Here is a 15,636-nt window from a genome sequence, read left to right as displayed (position 1 = left end):
AAGGAAGCCTCTGTGTTTTTTTAATAGCCACACAAAGCAGCTATTAATAGAAGAAGTTTACCAAAATATAACGCCGTTTGACAGAAAGGGGAAACCTGTGGGAAGGAGGCCAGGAAAATTTCCATCTTGAAATTCTACCAAAAGATGTAAAGTTAACTGCACAAAGGAAAGGGTGGAACCCAGTTCTTGGATATTGATATGATTTCTTTTTTCTACCATTCTTTCCTCCCTTGCCATGGTGAGTCAGCTCCTTCATAGTACAAGGAAACGGTTGACAAAGAGGCTTTACTGAAGACACAAACAAGGGTCGAAACCTTGTTGATGTCTGGAGGGCTTCACTTTGACCATCCCTGCCTGATAGAAAGGAACCCTATTTTTCTGATGTTCTGAATTCTATGGCTAGATTCCTTATGGATGAGAATGTAGGACATTTTTGTTCCATGTGGAGCATCTACCTTCCGTTTCTAGGTGGTTGAAGTGAAGTTGCAGATGTGGTACTCTTGCTTAGAAAGCCACAATGTGCATGGGAAATGGCAATTCAATGCAACATTGGCCTGAATTGCCTTTGTTCTGATGTCTTGCTCCTGGGCTGCAAGGATCAGGCCTTCAGGGTCCCATTCGTGAGCCATAGCCAGGTCTTCTCCTTATCAGCCTTTCCTTCAATTTTTTCAAGGAACTTTCCATGCAATGTTTTGTTGTGCCAGCTGTCAGCGCTAGTTTGTAGTGTGGTTTTCTTGTACTGGTTTTTTGTCTGCTGTGCTTTGAGGAGTTTCTGATTTTTGACTTCAATAAAAGCAGGTTTTTCACTTTGCTTGACATATTCTGCCAGGGCATGTTCTTCTTCTTTGACTGCTTGTTTTACTTGTAAGCTCCCTCTGCCCCCTGATCTTCTAGGCAGATATAGCCGGTCAACATCACTGCGAGGGTGCAGTGAATGATGAATGGTCATGAGTTTTCATGTTTTTCTGTCCAAATTGTCCAGTTCCATCTGTGTCCAGTTTATGATGCCAGCAGTATATCTTATGACAGGTATGGCCCAGGTGTTTATGGCCTTCACTTTGCTTTACATATTCTGCCAGGGCATGTTCTTCTTCTTCTTCTTCTTCTTCTTCTTCTTCTTCTTCTTCTTCTTCTTCTTCTTCTTATGACACAGCAAACAAGATAGATATGCTGGATTTCATATCACAAAATCACAAGTCGAACATTTCCCAGGTGTTTAGGACTGTGTGATGTATTTTCGGATGATGCGTGCAGATCCGAGTAGGGTGGCCTTTTGCAGTTGGCAGATTGTGATTTTGTCAATGTCTATTGTTTCCAAATGCCGGCTGAGATCTTTTGGCACGGCACCCAGTGTGCCCATCACCACCGGGACTACCTGCACTGGTTTCCACCAGAGTCTGAATTTCAATCTTGAGGTCCTGATAGCGGCTGAGTTTTTCCTGTTGTTTTTTTATCAATTCGACTGTCACCTGGGATGGCAACATCAATGATCCAAACTTTTTTCTTTTCCACAACTGTGATGTCTGGTGTGTTGTGTTCCAGAACTTTGTCAGTCTGGATTCGGAAGTCCCACAGTATCTTTGCGTGCTCATTTTCCAATACTTTTGCAGGTTTGTGATCCCACCAGTTCTTTGCTGCTGGGAGGTGGTACTTGAGACATAAGTTCCAATGGATCATTTGCGCCACATAGTTGTGCCTCTGTTTGTAGTCTGTCTGTGCAATTTTCTTACAGCAGCTGAGGATATGATAAATGGTTGCATCGGTTTCTTTGCACAGTCTGCATTTTGGGTCATCAGCTGATTTTTCAATCTTGGCCTGAGTTGCCTTTGTTCTGATGGCTTGCTCCTGGGCTGCAAGGATCAGGCCTTCTGTCTCCTTCTTCAGGGTCCCATTCGTGAGCCAGAGCCAGGTCTTCTCCTTGTCAGCTTTTCCTTCAATTTTGTCAAGGAACTTTCCATGCAATGTTTTGTTGTGCCAGCTGTCAGCTCTAGTTTGTAGTGTCGTTTTCTTGTACTGGTTTTTTGTCTGCTGTGCTTTGAGGAGTTTCTGATTTTTGACTTCAATCAAAGCAGGTTCTTCCCTTTGCTTTACATATTCTTCCAGGGCATGTTCTTCTTTGACTGCTTGTTTTACTTGTAAGAGTCCTCTGCCCCCTGATCTTTTAGGCAGATGTAGCCGGTCAACATCACTGCGAGAGTGCAGTGAATGATGAATGGTAATGAGTTTTCTTGTTTTTCTGTCCAAATTGTCCAGTTCCATCTGTGTCCAGTTTATGATGCCAGCAGTATATCTTATGACAGGTATGGCCCAGGTGTTTATGGCCTTGATGGTGTTGCCTCCATTGAGCTTGCTTTTTAGATTTTTTCTGACCCTTTGTTCTTTGCTGACCACAGTTCTTTGCTGACCACAGTTTTCACATGTTCATGCTTGATGTTGTCCAGCTGTAATATGCCCAGATATTTATAGGCCTCTGGCTGGTGACACTTTATTGTTTGGCCATTAGGCATATTTATGCCCTCACTTTCAATGATTTTTCCCTTCTTCAATGCCACTGTCGAACATTTGTCCAAACCAAACTCCATGCTGATATCAGTGCTAAAAATTCAGACAGTGTTAGTCAGAGACTGGATTTCAGTTTCCGTTTTCCCATACAGCTTCACGTCATCCATGCACATCAGATGTGAAATTTTGTGAGATTTCTTAGATGTTTGATAGCCATTATTATTGTTATTGTTGTTGTTATTGTTATTATTATTATTATTATTATTATTATTATTATTATTATTATTATTATTATGGATTGATATTACTCAACCCCATGATGTGATCCAAGCTGAAGGACTATGACTGAACCTTAAGAACTGTCGGTCAGTGAATCAGTCTGCCTTGAGAAAGGAGCTGGATTGTCATCAGTATCAAAACAAGAGTCTGGTGGCTGTTAGCTAGACTTTTTCTATTATTTAAATATATTTTATTGATATTATCTCATATTTCGTGTTGTGAGTGTATTGCACATTTAATACAAACATTCGTACCTACACATCATTTATCTCTTATCATATTTCTCAATCATCTTCCCATCTATATTGTCTACTCACGTATCTAATATATCATCATTCTATTCATTCTTTTTTCCCCTTCCCTTCCCTCCCCTCCCCCTCCCCTCTCCCACCCCCTCCCTTCTCCCCACCCTTACCCCATACCACAATTCCATTAGAATTTTAACTCCATCCATGAGTACAACTTTTCCCTTTTCTGTACAATATTTACATTGGCTTCGCCTCTTTTTATCCAATCTGAATATATTGTCCATTTCTCTTTAACTTTCCTCATTTTATCTTCCTTCTTATCCTCAGAGGTTACATTTGCAATAATTTCTGATTGAATCTGGTCAAACAAATAATTATTCCAATTCACCATATTCCACTTTTTTTCATCTCTCCAGCCCCATGCTATTACTGCCTTCCCTGCAAGAATCATAGCTTTGAATAGATCTTGGTGTTTTACATTAATCTTATTGTTCCCTAATATCCCCATCAACATTAATTCCATGTTTACTTGGAGTGATATTCTGAATAATTCTTCTATTTTTCCCGTTATTTTTCCCCAAAATGTTTTTACCCTTGGACATTCCCACCACATGTGGGCATACCATCCCTTGCTTACTCCACAATGCCAACATGTTGAATTTTTGTCCCTGATCATATTTGCTAATTGTGCTGGGGTGCAGTACCATTTCCATATGAATTTCCTTTCCATTTCTTTGTACTTCTCGATTTTAATTTTTGTGGCCTGCTGTTAGCTAGACTATTACCTGATTATTGTATTGTTGATCCTACACCGGGAAAGAGTCTAGAATAGATGGCTTCCAAGAAGTAGTTGGTGATAGCAAGGTGACAGATCTCCTGCAGGTTTTACTTTGAACTTCCAATGAGCTATCCAAGGTGCTAAAACTTTTGCGTGGATACCTTTCAGGACCGTAGATAGTGTCTTTAAAGTTCAATGAAACTCAGAGGAGATTTGTATAGCAACCATCCGATGATGAAAAAGCAACCAGTCCACTAAATGTGCGCCATATCAGCTAAACTCTGAGTCTTTGGGACCTTAAGTTGTTACGCAGGGAGGAAGAAAATTCTGATTTCCACAGTGACAAAAAGAGTCATGAAAATGTAAACTGTGCTTAAGCTTGTGCTAACAATCTCAGAGTTAGGATTAGGGTTAGGGTTAGGGCTCACAACCTCTGAGGATGCCTGCCATAGATGTGGGCGAAACGTCAGGAGAGAATGCTTCTGGAACATGGCCACACAGCCCGAAAGACATACAACAACCCAATCTCAGAGTTACTCCCAAGTATCACCGGAATTTCCCATTTCCAGAAGAGAGTTGTTTTTGCTTTCTTTGAATTTGTGCCTCACGCAGGGGTTCCCTCTCCACATTTTGCGCACAGATTTCCCTTCCCATTCCAGCTCCCATCTCAGACCGATTGAGCGTATACACAACTTCGTGGCTTTTCGAAAGAGACGCATCAAAGAAATACTCCAATGACAAGGCTTTGATCCCCTTCCAGCGCTACACTCATGGCTTTGAAATGTGACTTTGGCAGCCCTTGAGTCTGGCTTCCTTGGTTCTCCTTGGCATGGGCCCATGTGACATTCTCCATCATGGGACCCAAATAACCTTGGGAAGAAGGCTAAGCATGGCTCGTGGATTACGCTGGGAAAGGAGGGGGAGCAATGCAGCGGCTATAAGGGAATAACCTCAACATTTGGAAGAGCAAAACCCCATTTTATAGACTTTGAAGAACTGGGAGTCTATCAACATCAGAGGACCTAAATTTGGGGAGCTCTGTTGTATGTGCATAGTAGCTATTGAGGTGTTTGCATGTTTAGAAGCTCCCACTTCCATGTGCAGTGGGACTTTCTTGCTTCTTGGCAGGACTGGATGCCCATGAGGTGTTTTCCAACTCTATGATTCTAATGAGAACATTTAAAGAGAAGCTGGCTCCTTCTGTGTTTATTTATTTATTTACAGTATTTATATTTTATTTGTCTATTTATTTACAGTATTTGTATTCCGCCCTTCTCACCCCCGAAGGGGACTCAGGGCAGATCACATTGTACACATATAAGGCAAACATTTAATGCCATATAACATAGAACAGAGACAGAGACAGACGCAGAGGCAATTTAAACCTTCTCCAGTTTCCAGCTTCCAGCTTTCTGAGTGTATGCTTGATTCCAGCCACAGTGGGAGCAGCTGCTTCATCACCCACTGCGACAGCAACTTCCTCATTCCATGATTTTTATGGTGTCATAAATTAGCCTCCCCACATATAAATGGTACCTAAATTTCCTACTTGATAGATGAAACTATCTTTCGGGTTGCTTAGGTCAGCAACGAGCAGAAGCTATATTTTATTTTTTTAACACGGACTGGCCTCGAACTCATGACCTCTTGGTCAGAGTGATTTATTGCAGCTGGCTGCTACAGCCTGGCCCACTTCCCACTACAAAGGGAACTTAGAGCAGACTCCAATGCACATATACATGGCAAACATTCAATGCCATTATTAGATATATGTCATATATAAACAGACACAGAGGTAATTTAACATTCCAGCTTCCGGCTTCATGATTGGTATGCTCAATTCTGACCGCTTCACCATCCAGCTGTGACACTGAGTCCTTGATGGAGTACTTCTTCATTCTTCCCATGCTGCTAGAAGGTTTTATGGTGTTGTAAATTACTGTATATACTCGAGTATGAGCCTAGTTTTTCAGCCCTTTTTTAAAGACTGGAAAAGCCCCCTCGGCTTATACTCGGGTGAGGGTCCTGGTTGGCTTATATTTGGCTCAGCTTATACTTGAGAATATATGGTACATTTCTTATTTTTCTCTATTATTATTGGTATTATTACATTTATTATTTTTCTCTATTGTTATTGCTACTATTACATTTATTTTACTCTATTTTATTATTAATAATAATACATTTATTATTTCACTCTGATCTTCTTCTTATTATTATTTCATTTATTATTTTACTTTATTTTTTATTACTTGTATTATTTTTCTGTATTTATTATTATTATTATTATTATTACATGTATTATTTCACTCTATTATTATTAAAAGGATACATAAGCACATTTACATTGAAGAAGATGAAAATAATGAGTTAATCAGAGTTGAACAGTCATATCTTAAATTACAGTTTGATGCAAAGATTCAAAAACATTTAAACTACTGATGCATCAATTAATGTAATTTTATTGGTATCTCGGCTTATACTGGAGTCAATGTTTTCCCAGTTCTTTTGTGGTAAAAATAGGTGCCTCGGCTTATATTTAGGTCAGCTTATACTCGAGTATATACGGTAATTAAATTAGCCTCCACACATAAAGCGCTACCTAAATTTCCTACTTGACAGATACAACTGTTTTTGGGCTGCTTAGGTCAACAGCGAGCTAGGCTATTAATGGTCAGGCACTCAATCTGATCCAGGCTGGTTTTGAACTCATGACGTCTCAGTCAGTAGTGATTTATTGCAACTGGCTACTAACCAGCCATGCCACAGCCCTGTTGTATTAAAAGTTCCCTAAATAATAATAATATTAACAACAACAACAACAACAACAACAACAACACACCAGACCTCACAGCTGCTGTAAGAAAATCGCACAGACAGACTACAAACAGAGGCACAACTATGTGGCCCAAATGATTCATTGGAACTTATGTCTCAAGTACCACCTCCCAGCAGCAAAGAACTGATGGGATCACAAAGCTGCAAAAAATATTGGAAAATGAGCACGCAAAGATACTGTGGGACTTCCGAATCCAGACTGACAAAGTTCTGGAACACAACACACCAGACATCACAGTTGTGAAAAAGAAAAAGGTTTGGATCATTGATGTCGCCATCCCAGGTGACAGTCGCATTGACGAAAAACAACAGGAAAAACTCAGCCGCTATCAGGACCTCAAGACTGAACTTCAAAGACTGGCAGAAACCAGTGCAGGTGGTCCCGGTGGTGATGGGCACACTGGGTGCCATGCCAAAAGATCTCAGCCGGCATTTGAAAACAATAGACATTGACAAAATTACGATCTGCCAACTGCAAAAGGCCACCCTGCTGGGATCTGCACGCATCATCCGAAAATACATCACACAGTCCTAGACACTTGGGAAGTGTTCGACTTGTGATTTTGTGAAACGAAATCCTACATATCCATCTTGTTTGCTGTGTCATACAACGTCATTGTGTCAATAATAATAATAATAATACATTTACTGTTATCTCGCTTTTCTCCTACGAATGGGACTCGAAGCGGTCAACAAAATAGAAAACAACTACATAATACAGAAAATCATCCAATCAAACCAATATATAAACAATAAATAGACACATTGCATAAAACACAAATTACATCAATATAAATAAGCATAAAAATAACCAGATACATTGGATACATACATCGGGACCTTCGGGGAACCTTTGGCTCTCCAGATATTGACGAAATATTACTCCCATCATGTCTCACCCTTGGCTAGGTTTATCTAGAATCATAGAATCGTAGAGTTGGAAGAGATCTCATGGACCTCATGGGCCATCCAGTCCAATGCCTTGCCAAGAAACTTTGGCTGATGGAAAGTATAGTTCAAGAACATCTGGATGGAACCACTTGCCTAGCCTTAATCTTAATCTAGTATCCTGCTTCTTGTAATAAGTCTGATATTCTAACCCAGTGATGCCCAAAGTGGGCACTATGGCCCCCTGGTGGGCACTGCAGCGATCCAGGGGGGCGGTGATGGCACCTAATAGGAGATGGGGTGGGGCCAGGGGAGGGGCGGGGCCTCTTCCCAAGTGCAGGAGACAGGGCTGAGCACCTGAGGCGCCTGTTAAGAAACAGGGGGCGGAGCTAGATTAGTGGGCATGGCTTCTTCCCAAGAGCCCAAGACAGGGCTGAGCCTCTATACTTTTCCTAAGAGGCCTTTTAGGACTAAAGGGCGGGGCTAGGGGTGGGGGCGGAGCCTCTTCCCAGGAGCCTGAGACAGGGCTGAGCCTCTATAACTCTCCTGAGAGGACTTTTAGGACTAAAGGGCGGGGCTAGGGGTGGGGGCGGAGCTTCTTCCCAAGAGCCCGAGACAGGGTTGAGCCTCTATACCTCTCCTGAGAGGCCTTTTAGGACTAAAGGGCGGGGCTAGGGGTGGGGGTGGAGCCTCTTCCCAAGAGCGTGAGACAGGGCTGAGCCTCTATACTTTTCCTTAGAGGCCTTTTAGGACTAAAGGGCGGTGCTAAGGGTGGGGGCGGAGCCTCATCCAAAGAGTGCGAGACAGGGCTGAGCCTCTATACCTCTCCTGAGAGGCCTTTTAGGACTAAAGGGCGGGACTAGGGGCACGGGCGGGGCCTCTTCCCAAGAGCGTGAGACAGGGCTGAGCCTCTGTATACCTTCCCTGAGGTGCTTGTTAGAACATGGGGGCAGGGTATAGAGGTTCAGCCCCATCAGGCACTTGGGAAGAGTCCCTGCCCCCTCCTTTAGCCCCACCCCCTGTGTCCTGGCAGGCGCCGCAGGACAGGGATAGATGCTCAGCCCTGCCTCAGAGCTCGTAACTCCACCCATTCCAGTCCTTGCTGCCCATTTGTGGCCCTGCCCACCTCCCCCTCCCAGCCCTGCATCTTGGACTAGGGGAGAGGCTCAGCCCACCCCTCTAAGCCATGCCCCCCTTTCCAGGAGGCGTTGAGTAATATTTTTTCTGGAAAGGGGGCTGTAGGCCAAATAAGTTTGGGAACCACTGACTTAGAATCATAGAATCATAGAGTTGGAAGATGTGCCGTCGCACCTGGGGTTATAACTCTTAGCGAAAGAGGCATAGACGTGACATCTTTCCCCAGGGGATTGCTTCTTGCCCTCCCTTAGGGAAACTGGAACTCCCAAGGACCAAAACACTGTAGATAACTCAAAACTGGTTTTATTTTTCACAAAAGCTTATCCCAATAAGCTGGAAGTTTCAAAGGGGTAAAGGAATATATACATTACAGTCTTTGGTTGTATTAAGTCCAAGGAGCTCTGCAGCTGAGAAGCTTTTCCAGGTCCCTCTTTCTCAATGGCTGTGAATGCCAGAGCAATCCTCAGCCTCAGTCCAAATGGCCTATGTTTGAAGACACAGTCTTCCTCTGATGCCAAAGAACTGATTTGAAGGCGCTTGAGACTCCTCAACGTCGTCCAGGTTGGCCCTGAACATGAAGCATGTTCTTCACAGGGTACAATATTTCACAAGGAGGGTAAGAAGGAGAACAACTCATGGGCCAAGATTTCTAAGGGAATCCTCTTCCATTTCCTCATTGTCCCATAGAAAGATGGATCATTAATGACTCCAGAGAGACCAATGTGTTTGTTCTGGGTCTACAGGGAGATGGTGAACATGAGAACTGGGTCAGTGGTCACATAGTTTGCTCCTCCAGGACAAATCTGACAACTGGCCTCAAGATAAACATTGCGCTGAACGGAAACAATCCCCCACAATTGAGTCTCCGAGGAGCTGCCTTTTCTTGGTGATTCCACGAAGGGGACACCCAGCCTGGAGCTATTTTGGAAGGAGTGACTTCAACTAAGACCAGAGGGAATGAGAAGAAAGAGAGGATGATAATGTTCTTGTGGAAACGTCTCCCGTCTGTTTTTCCATTGGGGAGTCCATGGAGGACGGTTGGTTGAAAGCCAACTCCTGTAGCTTCTCTTCCTTCTGAGAATGTAAGTCTCTGAAAGAATTCAAGGAACCTGGCTCGGCGGCACAGAAGAGCAAGCGGTTCGTGAGAGCACCACATGTGACAAGCAGAAACATATGCGGCTCCAGGAGAGGAGTAGAACCAGCCAGATATGTTGTGGGGGGATTTCTTTTTTAAAAAATAATTTTTACTAAAGAGAAGATTTTCTTTCTTTTACATAAAAGTGGGGGAACAACCCAAGAAGATAGGAAAGTAGGAAATATAAAAAATAACGAAGAAGGAAAAAAGAAAGAAAGAAAAAGTATAAAATGTATATACTGTATATACTCAAGTATAAGCCTAGTTTTTCAGTCCTTTTTTAAGACTGAAAAAGCCCCCCTCGGCTTATACTCGAGTGAGGGTCCTGGCTGGCTTATACTCGAATATATATGGTACATTTATTATTTTTCCTCTATTATTATTGGTATGATTACATTTATTATTTTTCTCTATTGTTGCTACTATTACATTTATTTTACTCTATTTTTTATTATTATTAATACATTTATTATTTCACTAGCTGTGCCCAGCCACGTGTTGTTGTGGCGAAGTCTGGTGGTATGGGAAATAAAGTATTGAGGAATTGGTGGTAGTTAAGGTAAAGGGTAAAGGTTTTACCTTACATTAAGTCAATTATAAATGGGTTATACAGCTGTGTGGAAGGGCCTTGAGTCTACACTGGCATATAATCCAGTTAAAATCAGATAATCTGTATTTTATAGGCAGTATGGAAGAGGCCTAAGCAAGGCCTAACTCTGCCTGTCCCCTGGGCTGAGTGGGTTGCTAGGAGACCAAGTGGGCGGAGCTTAGCCTTCTAACTGGCAGCAACTGGATAAAAACAGTTATTCCTCTCCCTCTAATTAGGACTTTATTTTTCTTTTCTTTTTGTTGTATGAAAGTAGAGGCATGGATGAGGGGTTGTGCTGCCAAGTTTAGTGTTTCTGGGATGTGTAGTCTTGTTGTTTTGTCCTAGGCCAAAATTTCATTACCCTTTTATATATATAGACTCTGATCTTATTATTATATTTATTATTTTACTCTATTTATTACTACATGTATTATTTTCCTGTAATTTTTATTATTTTTATTATTATTACATGTATTATTTTACTTTATTATTATTATTATTATTATTATTAATAATAATAATAATAAAAGGATACATTAGCACATTTACATTGAAGAAGATGAGCATAATGATTTAATCAGAGTTGGTCAGACTTATCTTAAATTAGAGCTTTATGTAAATATTCAAAAACATTTAACCTACTGATGCTTCAATTAATGTAATTTTATTGGTATCTGTTTTTATTTCTGAAATTTACCACCCTCGGCTTATACTGGAGTCAATGTTTTCCCAGTTTTTTTGTGGTAAAATTAGGTGCCTCAGCTTATGTATCCTTTTAATAATAATAGAATAAAATAATGCATTATTATTGTTATTATTATTATTATTTTATTATGACATAGCAAACGAGATAGATATGCTGGATCTCGTATCACAAAATCACAAGTCGAACACTTCCCAAGTGTCTAGGACTGTGTGATGTATTTTTGGATGATGCATGCAGATCCCAGTCAGGTGGCCTTTTGCAGTTGGCAGATCGTAATTTTGTCAATGTCTATTGTTTCCAAATGCCGGCTGAGATCTTTTGGCACGGCACCCAATGTGCCCATCACCACCGGGACCACCTGCACTGGTTTCTGCCAGAGTCTTTGAAGTTCAATCTTGAGGTCCTGATAGCGGCTGAGTTTTTCCTGTTGTTTTTCGTCAATGCGACTGTCCCCTGGGATGGCAACATCAATGATCCAAACCCTTTTCTTCTCCACAACTTTGATGTCTGGTGTGTTGTGTTCCAGAACTTTGTCAGTCTGAATTCAGAAGTCACACAGTATCTTTGCGTGCTCATTTTCCAATACTTTTGCAGGTTTGTGATCACACCAGTTCTTTACTGCTGGAAGGTGGTACTTGAGGCCTAAGTTCCAATGGATCATTTGGGCCACATAGTTGTGCCTCTGTTTGTAGTCTGTCTGTGCAATTTTCTTACAGCAGCTGAGGATATGATCAATGGTTTCGTCAGTTTCCTTGCACAGTCTACATTTTGGGTCATCAGCTGATTTTTCGATCTTGGCCTTGATTGCCTTTGTTCTGATGGCTTGCTCCTGGGCTGCAAGGATCAGGCCTTCTGTCTCCTTCTTCAGGGTCCCATTCGTGAGCCAGAGACAGGTCTTCTCCTTATCAACTTTTCCTTCAATTTTGTCAAGGAACTTTCCATGCAATGTTTTGTTGTGCCAGCTGTCAGCTCTAGTTTGTAGTGCGGTTTTCTTGTACTGGTTTTTTGTCTGCTGTGTTTTGAGGAGTTTCTGATTTTTGACTTCAATCAAAGCAGGTTATTATTATTATTAAGATTGATGCTGAATTTGTTCCCATTTTGTTTTTTTACTTCAAAATAAGATATGTGCAGTGTGCATGCGAACCTTTTCATAGTTTATTTTTAAACTATAGTCCGGCCCTCCAAAGGGCTGAGGGACCGTGAACTGGCCCCGTGTTTAAAAAGTTTGAAAGCAATGCAATGTTGGAAAGGCACATTTCTTGTATCTGCACACCGAGTATTTGATCCCCTCCGTATTTTCCCATGAGGTGTTTGTCTGCATTGCTAATGAGGCATCAAGAGAGGATCCATGTCCTTTCATGCACAAGACCAGGTCTGACATCCGATTTCCTGTTGGCTTCTGAAACACACCCATTGCGCATGCACATGCACACGGCATCTCCTCTTTCTTCCCTTAGGCTTTGTATTTTTCGTTTCTCAAACTGCTCCATCCTATCTGAAGATGGAGAAACCATCACTTTTTCTGGCAGTTTCTCAAGAGTCGGGAATCACAAAATTCTAGCAAAGGGTGAGACACTGAAAATCATTCACATCTCTCCCTGGGAATTTGGCATATCCTTTTCCTTTGGAGAGTAGAGACCTGAACTATATTTCTGAATGCTCGGCGGATGTTTTAAGTTACTGTAGTCTTAGAAATTTGGGGATTAGCCGTGTCTGTGGATGCAATTGTATACAGAAGCGACTTTTACAAATACCGTATTTCTACAATTCTAAGAAGCCATGAATGCACCCCATTTTTAGAGATGTTATATGTGGGGGGTGAGTTTTATTTGGTGGAGGTTTCCCTCTCTTTTGATGAAGAATCCCTGTGTTGTGTTTCTCCAACTTCTGTTTCCAACCCGGCTCCCCTTCTCCAAACTCTCCGCAGTAGCCCCCACAGGCGAAATGCCCTTCAAAGTATTTAACTCTCAAACCAAACATACCGTATATACTCGAAGATAAGCCGAGTTTTTCAGCCCTTATTTATGAGCTGAAAAAGCCTCCCCCGGCTTATAATTGGGTCAAGGTCAAGGCCGGCAACAGAGCCTGCAGGCTGTTGCTTACAATATGTGATCTAGTTCTGTCTTCTCCTCCCTTATCAGTGTGTTTTCTTTTGCAAAGCCTCCCTGGCTCATAATCGGGTCAAGATCAAGGCCGGCAATTGAGCCTGCAGGCTATTGTTTGCAATATGTGATCTATTTCTCTCTTCTCCTCCCTTATCAGTGTGTTTTCTTTTGCAAAGCCTCCCTGGCTCATAATCGGGTCAAGGTCAAGGCCGGCAATTGAGCCTGCAGGCTATTGCTTGCAATATGTGATCTATTTCTCTCTTCTCCTCCCTTATCAGTGTGTTTTCTTTTGCAAAGCCTCCCTCGCTCTTAATCAAGGGAATGTTTTGAAAAGAGACAGACGCCCTTGCAAGTCAGGAAGAAGAAAAATATATATTCATTAATCTTATGAAAGCATTTTCCCCTGGAATATTTGTTAAACTCTTCTACAGATACATAGGCATTAACCTCTTGCAAACTTTTGCAATCTCTATGTACCTTTATATGTGTATCTATCTATATGCATTAATTTTATATATGAATTTCCCCTCATATGTTTGCAAGTCTCTGCAAATATCTATGTAAAGAGAGATGTCTGGATAGATATGAATATATTCTTACCTTTTACCTATATATAGGGCTTGGAAATATTACAGGGGGGAAATGAACACACAAATATATATAGACATGTCTAGATAGATATGAATATATATATAGGGCTTGCAAATATTTAGGGGAAATGCACACACACACACAGAGGGATTTGCAAACATTTCAGGGGGAAATGCATATGTGAAATTAGTATCTATAATTATAGATCTATGTTGTCGAAGGCTTTCTTGGCCAGGATCACAGGATTGTTGTATGTCTTTCGGGCTGTGTGGCCATGTTCCAGAAGTATTCTCTCCTGACGTTTCGCCCACATCTATACCTCACAACCTCTGAGGATGCCTGCCATAGATGTGGGCGAAACGTCAGGAGAGAATACTTCTGGAACATGGCCACACAGCCCGAAAGACATACAACAATCCAATTATAGATCTATATCTAGCTCTGCATTGTTTATATAAGTATTGAATGTCTGCCTGTTACTATGTTGGAAGCCAGTCTGAGTCCCCATGAGGAGATTATCTTTGCGTGCTCATTTTCCAATACTTTTGCGGGTTTGTGATCCCACCAATTCTTTGCTGCTGGGAGGTGGTACTTGAGGCATAAGTTCCAATGAATCATTTGGGCCACATAGTTGTGCCTCTGTTTGTAGTCTGTCTGTGCGATTTTCTTACAGCAGCTGAGGATATGATCAATGGTTTAGTCAGCTTCCATGCTATACAGTTTTGAATATATAGATTGAGGTTAAAATCATAATATATACGTGATTGTATTGCAATAGAAGTGTATAACTGTAACATATTGTATTATATACCATACTTTTCCTTTTTTCGTTTTGCTGAAATTACTATCTCCATTAGCATTGGATACTGGGTAGGTTCATTTTTTTTAATGAAGAATTTTCAGAATGTCGAGGGAATGCTGCCATTTATATGGACTTCTTCGTGTCGTCCTGCTGCAGGGCATACCTAGATGTCAAGGAACTGAAGAACTTGCTCAACCTGAACGGGTCAACACATCTTAACATCTTCTTTGCCAACTCTTCTGAGGAAGAGCTGGCTGGCATGGCCACCTTTCCGTGGGACAAAGAAGCGTTGGTCCACTTGGGTAAGTTCACAAGAGACAAAGAAGGAAAAAACGGAAATGCCATAAACTTTTGTTGTGATTACTTTTGATTTCCAGGAATTGCCCCGGGGATTTTAAGAGGGGAGAGGAGATGGAAGGAGAAAGGGGAGATATCACGTCAACAAAAATATCTGCCATTCCCAGCATCCTGGCATACAACCAGGAAAAATATTAGATTATAAACCTCAAGCATATTATGGTTTTTCTCAGAGGATGATGTCAGGCCAGAAGTATTTCACCTTTAACAATGAAGCTACTTCGAAGGGCATTTCGCCTGTGGAGAGTTTGGAGAAGGGGAGCCGGGTTGGAAACAGAACTTGGAGAAACGCAACACAGGGTTTCTTCATCAAAAGAGAGGGAAATCACCACCAAATCTAGACGGTCTCATGTGACCATGGGTAAGGAAAGTGACCTTCAAAAGCCATCTAGATGGTCTCATAAGGCTGTAGCTAAGCAAAGAGACCTTCAAAGACCATCTTGACAATCTCATAAGACCATATATATGGAAAGTGACCTCCAAAGACCATCTAGATGGTCTCATAAGACCATAAGTAAGGAAATGGACCCTCAAAGGCCATCTAGATGATCTCATAAGACCATAGGTAAGGAAAGGGCTCCTCAAAAGCCATCTAGATGGTCTCATGTGACCATAGGTAAGGAAAGTGACCTCCAAAAGCCATCTAGATGGTCTCATAAGGCTGTAGCTAAGCAAAGAGAC

The 15,636-nt window shown here is 41.7% G+C and overlaps 1 protein-coding gene across 2 annotated transcripts in view; it reads left to right on the top strand.

The window, feature by feature from the left end:
- Positions 1 to 15,636, top strand: part of pappa (pappalysin 1) — a 234,272-nt gene that overhangs the window by 31,867 nt on the left and 186,769 nt on the right. For both annotated transcript variants that reach the window (XM_062959690.1, XM_062959691.1), the window contains exon 3: positions 14,755 to 14,900. In XM_062959690.1, the coding sequence (XP_062815760.1) occupies positions 14,755 to 14,900 (146 nt within the window). The remainder of the gene's footprint in view (positions 1 to 14,754; positions 14,901 to 15,636) is intronic.

The sequence above is a fragment of the Anolis carolinensis genome, unplaced genomic scaffold (assembly GCF_035594765.1).
Source record: "Anolis carolinensis isolate JA03-04 unplaced genomic scaffold, rAnoCar3.1.pri scaffold_7, whole genome shotgun sequence".
In the NCBI taxonomy this organism is placed as follows: Eukaryota; Metazoa; Chordata; class Lepidosauria; order Squamata; family Dactyloidae; genus Anolis; species Anolis carolinensis.
This window is presented reverse-complemented; position numbering and strand designations above follow the sequence as displayed.